Genomic DNA, 13,218 nt, shown 5'->3' on the forward strand with positions numbered 1-13,218 from the left:
TTTATGTTGCATTGCTGCAGCATGCTGGTCTAAGCTTTGGTCTGCCAAGCTTTCTGTGCATCTCGAAGTTGATAGTTGACTTTACAAGATCATTGATTTAATTTGCAATGGAATTTATACAAGCTTGATTGAAAAAGTGAAGTCAGATTAGGGACTCTGATTAGGGCATCATACATTTGTTAGCGAACGTGGTAGGGAAGGTTATGAATGCAATCCAAGCAGCTGGAACCACCTGCCCTGAGTACATAAAGGAGGTGAGTTTATTATTTTTTAAGTGACCTCTATACAAATCACAATTGTATGATTTTGAGTTCCAGAAGTTGTATGGCTATAAAACTATATCGTAGAAGTATAACATGACCTGGATGCTAAGGTAGAACTTATCTATGTTTCCGTGCACTGACAGAGGAAACAAAATGGGCATAAACACCTTTGCTTAAAAATATAAAAAAAAAGAATCTGTATGTCATTGCAGGCTTAAATTTTGATAAACTTCAACACAATTGCATGTGTATAAGAGGTATTATCAGCCTCCTGAACTTCAACTGTAGAGGAAAACTTGATATACATACATATATGAGCATATGATGTGGACCTTGTTATGGTGTAATGAAGCTTAAAAACACCACTACCTGCCATGTTTAGTGCACTCAGGATATCAAACTGACATGCTGGTTCTTGAGTGAGTTCTAATGTCTATCTTGCAAACTAGCAACCACAACCAAATCTGCTTGATTCTTAGTCACATCATTCCTGTTTATAATCAATGGAGAGCCCCTAGTGTGGAAGCAATTAGCTGCAAAAGACACTGTCACTGGATTTATTCTTCAAACCCATGACAAGGATTATGCTTTTGTGGTAGATAGGGTTCTCTAGCTTCACCAAGAACTTCAACATCACTGTGTTTTCCTTGAGATGCTAACTTTTTCAGTGTAATTTCGTGCCAGCCAATGGATTCAAAGTCTTCATCATCTTCATCATCATCCTCCTCCTCCTCTTATTCTTCTTTTGGAAAAAGGATTCAGTGTCTTTTCATAACCATCAAAATTAATTCTTTTGTCCCTGTTAGGATCCACATTAAGAATCTGCGTTTCTTTAAGAGCTACTTTCAAACCCTCAAACACTGTTTATCCTTTATACCAACTAGTCCAGAAGATCCAGATTCATTTAGGTATAAGTTCTCAAAATTCTCTCCAGATAATTCTAGTCCAAAATTTTCAACTTTGATTTTACTCTAGGGTCCATCACTATCATGAACTTATTCAGCAACTAGTTTCTGTTCTAAGAGCACAGGGTCCTTGCTGCATCGAACTGCCTGTCGTGAGCAATCGTTGGTGCACAAGTACAACCAATATTTTTCATTTCCCTGTGCAAGCACAGCAAGGTGTCAAATATATTGTCCATCTGAGGGTGTGATCTATCTCCTGCTAGAAATGAATGCATTTTACTTCCAATTTGAATCCAGCTGCATCCAGGATTTCTTTTCAGCCCAGTATCTCTCATTATTGTCCTAACTTTTGATGCCTCCTGCCACCTTGCAGAAGCTCCATAAATGTTGGAAAGTGTTAGATAGTTTACCAAGTTTTCTGGTTCCAACTTGAATAGGCACCTAGAGAGATATTCACCAAGCTCTATCTCATGATGCTCCTTGCACACGGCAAGTAAAGATCCTAATACATGGGCATCAGGTATAACAGGCATCGCAGCTACAACCCTTAGTGCTTCTTTGAAACTACCAAATCTCGAGAAGAGAGTAACCAAACAGCCATAGTGCTCATTTTGGGGAGTTATATGGTATACAGAAACCATCTCAGTGAAGACCTTCAAACCTTCATCAAGAAGTCCTGCATGGCTACATGCTGACAAAAGCCCAGTAAAGGTAATCTCATCTGGCTCTATTCCCACCTGATGCATCTTCTTATAGAGTGTGAGAGCTTCTTTGGCTTGACCATGCAACGCATACCCAGATATCATTGCATTGTAAGGTGGCAGCTCCTTAGTTGAAACCATTTGGAATACATTCTTTGCAAGATTCAAGCTTCCACATTTAGCATACATGTCTATGAGAGATGTTGCAACATGAACAGATGATAAGAGTCCTCGTCTCATGACATGTCCATGCATAACCCTTGCATAATATAATGACACCAGGTTAGTACAGGCCAAGAGTGCTCCTACAGCACTCATAGGACTGGGTCTGAGGCCTATTGCTTGCATTTGCTCATATAGTTTAATTGCTTCATAACCATATCCATTTTGAGCTAACCCATGAACTAGCATAGTCCATGTGATTAGGTTTGGATGCACCCCACTGAATTGCATCTGCGAGAACATACCTTTGGCCTCACCGACCTGTCCATTCCTTAGAAAACCCAAAATAACTGAATTCCATGAGACCACGTTTGGAGGCACACTCTCCAGCTGCATCTGATAGAAAATTTTCAAGGCCTCCCCACTCAGGCCGTACTGTGCATATGCAGAAATCAATGCGTTCCATAATATCAAATCTCGTGACTTCGTAGCATTAAATACTCGCTGTGCATATTCTATCCTCCCACAACTTGAATACAAATCTATAAGGGCACTTGCAATCACTACATCTGATTCAAAATTATTTCTAATGCAATAACCATGCCCAACCTTGCCGAGTTCTAGCTTCCAGGAATGAGCACACGCTGATAAGATAGATGCCAGAGTCACAGAATCAAATTTAAATTTCTTCTTCCTCATCAGACAACAAATGCAAAGAGCTTTTTCAATCTGTCCGTCTTGCACATAACCTGATATCAGCAAGTTCCACGTCACGACATCCATATCAGCCATGCGGCCAAAGATGACCTCTGCCTCCTCTAGCAGTCCTAGCTTGCAGTAAAAGTTCATGATAGAGCTTCCCAGAATGTTATCAAGCTCTAATCCACACAAGACTGCGATTGCATGACCTTGTCTGCCTTCATCAAGAGCTTGTAAATTTGCTGATGCAGAGAGGAAGCTTGCAATGCTGACCCGAGTTGGCTGAATTCCTTGATTTCTCATATCATAAAATAGTTCCACGGCCTCCTCATCTAGGCCATTATAAACGTAACCTACAAGCATCGAGTTCCAAGTAATCACATTTCTCTCGGGCATATACTCAAAAACCTTCCTTGCGTCCTCCGGAACCCCGCATTTCCCGTAAAAATCTACGAGACTGCTCAGAATATAGACACAACCAGCAAAACCCATCTTCAAGACATAGCCATGAATCCCCTTTCCAAACCCAACCCATCGAAGGGCGGAGCATGCTTTCAGAGAATTCGGGATAACAAAATTGTCCGGAAAAGCGCCGGCTTCCAGCATCTCACTGAATCCCATTAGAGCTTTCTCATTGAAACCAAGTCTACAGCGCAGCCCAATCATGGCCGCCCAAGAGAAAACATTGGGCAACGACTGCCGGAGAAACAACTCCTCGGCTATCACCGAGCAACCGCATTGCGCATAAAAAATCAACAGCTTGGTCTCTATATACTCGTTTTTATAGAATAAAGAGCCGTTTTTGAGGATCCGAGCATGGATTTGCTGACCTTGGGAAAGGTCCCGCTTGTCGACGCATCCCTGAAGCAATTCCCCATAGATTTCGGGTCCGATGGGGAGGTCATCGGACTCCAATCGTACGAGGAGGATGAAGGCATCGCGAAGCAACCCTTGTTTACATAGGGAGGAGATTTTCTGGAGATACGATTTGGTCGAGAATCGAGAGCTTTTGAGCTTCTTTGGGTATTTGGAGAGATGAGGAGACTCAGAAAATGGGAAATTTTGGAGGGTTTTGATGGGTCTTTTCGGGGAGGAGGGAGGGTTCGGGATGGTGGGGAGAGGAGGAAGAGAAGCCATGGAAACAGGAGGGAAAGGATAGGGTCGTTTTGTTAGGTACCGAAGCAAGGAAGGGTATTTTGGTCTTTTAGTAAGTTCAGTGTTCCTTTTAATACAACTGCCGCTCATGCTACTCTAATGCTAGTACAACCAACAGAATTAAGAGAAGGACAACGATAAAGTGGCGGAGGAGCAACTCCTTGATGTGTTCAAAAGATCTCTCCGCAGTGTTGGGCAGCAAAAGAGGCGATCCAGTTAACGATTCTATTTGACTTTATGTACACATGTACAGTCTGAAAGGCGCTGCAATTCCACACCATCCAGATGTCATTGCCAGAAAAGAATAGGATTAGCTAGAAGAGGATAAGTTTAGTGGTTTTAGCGTTAGAATTAGCCTAAAGAGGATAGGATGACCCATGCCAATCATTATTTTAATGTCAAAAATACCCCTACTCTTTTTTAAAAAGATATTTCCCTGACCTCCTTTACAGTCTTTGGTAATAGATGCTGCATTGCGCTAATTCAAAATTACGCGAACTCAAAGGAAATATCATTTGCCTGTTTTGATAGAACAGCAGAAGAAGATTAATAAGTCAACTGAAAAAATAAAAATCTGTGGCACCCGTTTTATATCTTGTTCTTGTACATGTTAATCTACAGGGGCAAATTGGAATAGCAGCTTGGAAGTAGGAGTTTCTGCATCGTTGTCATGACGTTTCTCATGCTTCTTTGGAAGTTGAACACTTTAATGGAGAAGGCAAAGACTAGGTGCAAAAAGCACAGAAAATCCAGCTACCGCAATAGCAACCACTCCCAAGAAATCATGCCTAAACTTCCAAAATATATAGTTCTTTATAAAGTATTGCATGGTATCACCATTGTCGAGTAGTCGCCTAAATGTGAGGTCCATACAACATCCATGCAACTGGATATGCTCAAGAATATCATCTCCAGACTCCACCACACACGATTAGCATCTCAATTTGATGAAACTGCTTAACCCGATACATTTGTCCAAGCAAAACTGAGTGGTCGAGTAATGAGGTGGCCTGCAAAGATGTTCCATATTGCATAGAATGCAATAGAGACTATGGTAGCAATGTCACTGTTGGGTGTCATACCACAGCCATCATTCCCTAGAATGTGAAGTCATAAATGTGAAGAACATGAAAAACAAGTATCAAAAGAATTTCTCTGCTGCACATTCAAAAGACTTAAAATGCAGACAATTAGCCCATACGTAACAGGCTGTAGGAGAATGTGTGGGATCTCAATCAGAACCTGCATGTAGAGAGACCAAGTGAGATGGAAGAGCAACTCTCCGCATGAGGACCAAGCTTTTGATAGAAACATCTTTGAAGCATAATTTAGTTGGACAGAGCACATTGTGCTTACCTGAGCAATTGCATATGGTAGAACAGAGTACATTCCAGCAGACTTCTCTGTATAAAAGACTGTTGTTTCAGCATCTACAATTGGCTGCAAGCTATGGTCATTCTGTATTCGAATCAAGAGAGCTGCATCATCCATGGAACCTAAGGACTTGGACGGATCCTGTTATGTGCTCCTAAAATTGCTGCAACCAAGATGCATTCTGTCATTTGGTGCAGCCAGTAACACTAATGGACACCAACAGCCATGCTTACATGGAAGAGGTCTTGATAGAAATAGCGGTGACTCCGACACCAAGTAAATTTTCATGTAAGCCATGGTTACATGTAAATTTCAGAATCCATGTTCCGCTGTTCAGTTGACAGACCACTGACACCCGGCAATGCACCAAGTGCACCTCTCAGTGAGCTCAGCTCTTCAAGTTGCATCACTTTCTCAATGAACATCTGCAATGATGATCTTTAACAAGTTAGCTGAAAACCAAACACAGAGAATCTGCTCAAAAAAAAAAAGAAGAAGAAGGGTCGAATTTACCAACCTTTCTTGTGTCAGCAGGATATAGCCTCCGGTCTTCCTTCCTGCCAAAACTTCCATTAGAGCTGTCTTACCAGCTCCACTGAGACCCACCAATGCTAATAAGAACTCCTGGTCTGAAAGCTCCACTGACATCCTTCAGCAGCACTAACCGATCCTCTTTCTTACATTTCCTGGAGGCAAAGGTTTTATAAGCCATTTCTTAATTTTGTGATTAGATATTTATGGAGCACCGAGAACCAAGCATGAGGACTCCGAATGCACCGTGGCATGTTCATGGAATATTTGTTGTTATCAAATGGAATTGAAAGGGGAGCAAATGGAAGCACTACCCATTCTTTCTCTCTGTGGCAGAATTTTGTGCAGATCTCCTACCTTCATCAGCCCTCCCTGCCTAAATATTCAAAATCTATTAGATGTCACGAATTAATCTTGTATAAAGAAGAGAGCAGAAAGCAATTATTCGAGACGGGATTTCAGGTTCAGGCTGAGCAGAATCAGTCCCTGCAGCTAGTAATTGAGCACTCTCTCCTCTTCTCTTAGCATGTATCTCCCTCAAGGCCTCCTCGGATACAACTGTCTGACTTCAGCCAAGTGCTGCAGTTAGTACCGCAGTATCTAATTCAAATTGCTTATAGCCACAGGAGAAGCTAATGCACATCAGTATGTTTTGACACTAACACTATAAAGCCAATCAAGAAACAGAATGGAAAGGATGTGAGACAGGAAGAGATCCAACCAGTGCTCCCACACCAATCAAATACCAGTTTGCATCAACAAAGATCCCACAAGCTTTCAGGATTTGAACTCCCATGGTGTCATTGCTCAACTTTGGATCAACAACTTGTACCAGATGGAACATGTGATGTAAGACAGCTCAAGAAGGAAACTATTGCCTCTTTGCCAACTAGGCCCAAAAATTCATTCTTTGTACATCAAGGGAGAGGATCAGTAAACCCAGATCAACCATTCTTGATATTCTCTGTGGAGAAAGAAAATGATCACAAGTAGGTTTACGACAGGAGATTGTCATTGAGCTGATGGATATGATTGGCCTGGACACCAACAAATACTTCTTGTTACATGAAAGAATGACTGATCTTCTTTCGTGACAACAATCATTGGATCGTATCTCGTACAGATCTCAAAATACTTCTAACAGCAGTTGATGTCAAGGTGAGTCATTCTTTTGCGCGAAAGGTACAACCCGCACCCATCTGCAAGGCCGACCCAAGCCTTAGGCGACCTAGGCAGTCGCCCAAGGCCCAGGCTCAAAGAAAGACCCCACCCGATAGTGACTCCTATCTCCTAGCTGCAGTGGTCCGTAAAGGTTGAGGCGCAGAGCCAATGGCTACCTCGACAAGACGATTGAGCCACTGAGGGTGAGTCGCCGCGATGCCGTCCCAATCCTATCGCAGCATTGCTCATCGTCCCTTTCTTTAAAATTCTCATCGTCCTCCACTCCTCAATCCTCATCGTTCTCTTGACTCCTGACCTCCTCTTCTGCAGATCTGCTTCAGTCTTCACCGACCGCTCGCCGGCGCGGTCGTCTCCTCCACCTCCCCGGCATCCCCCGGCCGCAGCACCTCCCGTGCCCACCTTGATCTCCTGCAACCTCCTCGCCTCCCTCCCGTCCCCTGAGTCCCTGACTCTCGTCTTCTTCACGTCAGCCCGCTGCACTTGTAAGTCTCTCTCAGTCTCTCTAGATGGACAAGAAAGATGTTTGAGGAAATGCCTATGAAAAAATGGAAAGCAAAATACCAAAATAATTCCTTTTATCTTCCATTCTCAAATCCACTCAATAGTCTCAGACTCTCAGATGGGCTTGCAAACTTGAGATCTTCCATGGGGGGACTCAGGGGAGTAGCTAGGATCACAAAATTTCTCCCTGATTTTATGTTTAAACTTTAAAGGTGTTGGATTTGAGTGCTTATAAATCTTGGGAAGAGGACCAAAAGGTTTGCCTCTTCCATCTGTATACTACCACTGTATCTCAGTATCTGTAGTTGTAAGTCTCTCTCTGATAAGGATCAAATTCAAAATCCTCTAGATTTGGATTCAATTAAGGTATTCTCGGTCAAGGCACGATCTCCTCCATGAGGATCAAATTCAAAATTCAAAATCTTCCAGATTTGGATTTAGATTTGGTTTCAGTTAAGGCATCCTCGATCAAGGCATGATCTCCTCCATGAGGATCCAATTCAAAATTCAAAATTCAAAATCCTCCAGATTTGGATTCAGTTAAAGCATCCTCAGTCAAGGCACAATCTCCTCCCTATTACCCATGATTGTAGGATGTCAAACCAAATCATATTTTTCCATGATTATAGAAATTCTGGTATACATTCCTTGTAAACAATAGTTTTTCCATTTTCAAATGTAATCAACAGATGTACATTCAGACTATATAAAGCCGAGTCTCTCTACTAAGTTGGTATGAGAATTTTGCAATATCTTCTTTCTCTTTTATGGTATTAGAGCTTTTCGTGACCACTGTCAAATTTTTTTTTTCAATAGCCTCCGAAACAACTGTAGCCTTCACCACTCCAACCTCCACTATCCGTGTTAATATCCAAAGCTTGGTGACAGACAAACTCACCAAGGACAATTATCTCTTGTGGAAAGCACAAGTCATCCCCTATTTGCGAGGCCAACGCCTTTATGGCTATGTTGATGGCACCATCTCTTGTCCTCCTATGTATGTGCCCAACCCCATTGCAGCATCGTCTTCCACTGCACCAACCGAGGTTCTTAATCCAAACTATTGCACTTGGTTTGAACAAGATCAGGTTGTTCTGAGTACTTTAGTATCATCATTGTCCGAAAGCATCCTCGCTCACATGGTGGGCATAACCACCGCACGCGATGTCTGGACAGCCTTGGAACGAATGTTCTCCTCTCATTCCAAGGCTCGCGTGCTACAGATTCGGGCCCAATTTTCCACCATCAAAAAGGGAAGTCTCTCCATATCTGATTATTTTCAAAAGGTAAAATCTCTCTCCAATACCTTGGTTGCTATTGGACAACCTTTGCAAGACCATGAAATCACCTCTTATCTCCTTGGAGGTCTGGATTCTACCTATGATGCTCTTGTAACCTCTATCACCACACGCACTGATGCAATGCCCTTAGAAGACCTGTTTGGCCATTTACTTCACTTCAAACTGAGGCTTGAACAACACAACTCTATCTTTGACACTATTGTTGGCTCAGTTAATGTGGCCACATGCCATGATAATTCCTATTCTCGTGGAGGTAGACAGGTTTCACAACCGCGCTCATTTTCAAACAACCGTCCTCAACACAACAACAATCGTGGTAGAGGTCGCGGTGGTGGTGGCCGCGGCGGAGGAGGCTCTTCCTTATCCATCTCTTGTCCTGTTTGTTAAGTGTGTGGAAAGGTTGGACACACGGCAATCAAGTGCTACTATTGTTTTGACCATGCCTATCAAGGTGTTGCACCCAACATGTCTGCCTACTTCATGGCCCAACAACTATCTACTGACGCAAATTGGTATCCTGACACCGAATCTACCAATCACCTTACCAATGATCTCCAAAATTTAAGCACTCATTCCGAGCCTTATGCAGGGGCGGATCAAATTCAAGTGGGAGATGGGACAGGTTTGACTATTGCAAAAATTGGTTCTTCTACACTCAGCTCTCCTTCACACTCTTTTCAACTGTCAAATTTATTATATGTTCCTTAGATTCAAAAGAACCTGATTTCTATAAGCCAATTTACACATGAGAATAATGTCTTCATAGAGTTTCACTCTTCTTATTTTTTGGTAAAGGACGAAGCCATAGGGAACATACTGCTGCGCGGTAAGACTAAGGATGGCTTGTACTCGTTTCCCTCCTATGTGTCTCCTTCCAGTTCTTCTCACACCTTTCTCTGTCAACGTGTTCCCCTTGAAACATGGCACTACCGCATGGGACACCCATCCTATCAAATTGTGCAGCATGTCATCTCCAAGTTTTCTCTTGCCGTTTCCTCAAATAAAATTTCTGGTGTTTGCTCAGCATGCCAACAAGGAAAAAATCATCGTCTTCCCTTCTGCGAGTCTCGGTCAGAGTCTTCTTCTCCTCTTGAGTTAATTTTCTCAGATGTTTGGGGTCCATCCCCTATTATGTCTTCTCATAGAAATAAATATTATGTGTCATTTGTGGATCATTTAGCAAGTTTGTTTGGCTCTATCCTATTCCCAGATAATCTAATGTCTTGACTATCTTTCGTTTTTTTCAAAAAATGGTTGAACGATTGTTTGATTGCAAAATAAAATCAGTTCAAATAGATTGGGGTGGTGAATATCGCTCTCTCCACAAATTCTTCATAGATATTGGTATTAACCATCGCATCACCTGTCCCCATACTTCTCAACAGAATGGCTCTATTGAACGAAAACATCGACATGTTGTCGAAACGGGGTGTCTCTCTTATCTCATGGTCTTGTTCCTCATGCTTATTGGGATGACGCTTTCCTTATGGCCACATATCTCATCAACCGACTTCCTACATCTCCTCTTGGCATTTCTCCTTTTGAAAAATTGTTTAACAAAACTCCAGATTTTTCTCTTCTTCGTATTTTCGGTTGTGCATGCCACCCATTCCTTCGCCCATTTAACAAACACAAACTTGACTTTCGGTCAAAGCAGTGTGTGTTTATTGGATTTAGCAACAACCATCGTGGATATAAATGCTTAGATCTCACCTCGGGCAAGATATATGTTTCTAGGCATGTTATTTTTGATGAGAATCTATTTCTCTTTTCTCATCTAAATTCGACACCCACTCAACCATCTGCTGCCACACCAATGACACACCTTTCTTTTCTCATACGCCTACACAACACTCAAACACCCTCCACCTCTATGTTGTCCTCTCTTCCAAACGAGTCCACATCATTGAATGAGGCGACGTCGTCTCCTGCTCCTTCGATACGTGTCTCTCCTTCTTGTGACCAGTCTCCCTCCTTTTCCTCTGCGTCTCCCACAACATCTGAGTCCTTGCCGACAAATCTACATCTTCTGCCTCCTGAATCTGCTATCATTGCTGATGTTCCCATGCCTCGTTCTCATCCTATGCGGACTCGCTCTCAGAATGATATTGTGAAACCAAAGATATTTACTGATGGCATAGTTCGTTATCCTTTACCCAAAGCTCTTCTTGCTATGAGCACGGTCCCTGAAGATCCTTCTTGTTACACTGAGGCTAGTAAGCATGCTGAATGGCGCTCTGCCATGGATGAGGAATTTTCAGCTCTCATGAAAAATGGCACTTGGTCCCTTGTGCCGGCTACCCCAGGTATGAACATTGTGGGTTCTATGTGGGTTTACAAAACAAAGAAAAAGTCTGATGGCTCTATGGAGCATAGGAAGGCTCGGCTGGTTGCCAAAGGGTATCACCAACAGCAAGGTATCAACTTTGATGAAACTTTCAGTCCTATGGTTAAACCAACTACCATCCGTTTGGTTCTCAGTATTGCAGTTTTACATCATTGGAAAATTCGTCAAATAGATGTACAGAATGCCTTTCTCCATGGTTTTCTTTCACAAGATGTTTATATGCGCCAACCAACTGGGTATATGCATTCTAATTTTTCCAACCACGTCTGCAAATTACACAAAGCTCTCTATGGCTTGAAGCAGGCCCCACGTGCCTGGTACTCTCGTTTGAGTGAGCAGCTCTTGTCTCTTGGATTTGTAAATTTCAGTTCTGATACTTCTCTATTTATCTTCAAACATAGTTCGGTTACTTTATTTGTTCTTGTGTATGTGGATGACATTATTATTACCGGATCTGATGATGCTACAATTAATAAACTCATTTTTGATTTAAGTTGTGAGTTTGCTGTCAAGGATTTAGGGGATCTCCATTATTTCTTGGGCGTTGAAGTGTTGCGTGTATCTACTGGTCTTCTTCTCTCTCAAACAAGATATATTTTCAACTTTCTTCAGCGCATTAATATGCTCGACGCCAAGCCGGTCTCCTCACCGATGTCATCCTCTCAACCACTATCCTTGTTTGTCGAAAATTCATTTTCAAATCCTTCTCTTTTTCGTAGCGTCGTGGGTGCACTCCAATATCTCTCTCTCACACGTCCAGATATTTCATTTGCTGTTAACAAGATTTGTCAATTTATGCACAAACCAACGGATGTTCATTGGACGGCAGTAAAGCGCATTCTCCGCTACTTGAAATTTTCCATTGATTTCGGACTTCTCATTCGACCCACCTCCTCTTCTCAAATTTCTATTTACTCAGATGCAGATTGGGCTGGATGTCCCGACGATAGAAAATCCACATCAGGTTTTTGCACCTTTTTTGGACACAATCTCATTTCTTGGAGCTCCAAGAAACAACCCACCGTTGCTCGTTCAAGCACGGAGGCTGAATATCGTGCCGTGGCTCATGCTACTGCAGAATCTATTTGGCTCCAATCCTTGCTTTGCGAACTTGGAATTTTTCTCCCCACTCGGCCTATTTTATGGTGCGACAACATAGGGGCAACATACCTCACCGCAAATCCGGTTTTCCATGCTCACATTAAGCATGTGGAAATCGATTATCACTTTGTTAGAGAGAAAGTTCCACAGAAATCTTTGGAAGTTCGTTTTATCTCCAGCAAAGACTAACTAGCCGATGGTCTCACCAAACCGTTGGTCTCGACTCGTTTTGCTCATCTCCGCATCAAGCTCAACGTGATCTCCTCCCTGTTGATCTTGCAGGGGCGTGATAAGGATCAAATTCAAAATCCTCCAGATTTGGATTCAATTAAGGCATCCTCGGTCAAGGCACGATCTTCTCTATGAGGATCAAATTCAAAATTCAAAATCCTCCAGATTTGGATTTAGATTTGGTTTCAATCAAGGCATCCTCGATCAAGGCATGATCTCCTCCATGAGGATCAAATTCAAAATTCAAAATTCAAAATCCTCCAAATTTGGATTCGGTTAAAGCATCCTCAGTCAAGGCACAATCTCCTCCCTATTACCCATGATTGTAGGATGTCAAACCAAATCATATTTTTCCATAATTATAGAAATTCTGGTATACATTCCTTGTAAACAATAGTTTTTCCATTTTCAAATGTAATCAATAGATGTACATTTAGACTATATAAAGCCGAGTCTCTTTACTAAGTTGGTATGAGAGTTTTGCAATATCCTCAGGGAGGAGATCGTGCCTTGACCGAGGATGCCTTAATTGAATCCAAATCTGGAGGATTTTGAATTTGATCCTTATCACTCTCTCAGTGTCTCTTACAGTCTCTCTAGATGGACAAGAAAGATGTTTGAGGAAATGCCTATGAACAAATAGAAAGCAAAATACCAAAATAATTCCTTTTATCTTCCATTTTCAAATCCACTCAATAATCTCAGACTCTCAGATGGGCTTGCAAACTTGAGATCTTCCATGAGGGGACTCAGGGGAGTGGTTAG

General features: G+C 42.2%; 1 protein-coding gene across 1 annotated transcript; it reads right to left on the reverse strand.

Moving 5' to 3' along the window:
- Positions 1-242: 242 nt before the first annotated feature.
- Positions 243-3,867, reverse strand: LOC103698950 (pentatricopeptide repeat-containing protein At5g55740, chloroplastic). Its single transcript, XM_017840999.3, has one exon. The coding sequence runs from the start codon at positions 3,865-3,867 to the stop codon at positions 1,282-1,284; it is 2,586 nt and encodes an 861-aa protein (XP_017696488.2). The 3' UTR covers positions 243-1,281.
- Between the last annotated feature and the right edge of the window lie 9,351 nt (positions 3,868-13,218).

This window comes from Phoenix dactylifera, unplaced genomic scaffold, assembly GCF_009389715.1.
Source record: "Phoenix dactylifera cultivar Barhee BC4 unplaced genomic scaffold, palm_55x_up_171113_PBpolish2nd_filt_p 000972F, whole genome shotgun sequence".
NCBI lineage: Eukaryota > Viridiplantae > Streptophyta > Magnoliopsida > Arecales > Arecaceae > Phoenix > Phoenix dactylifera.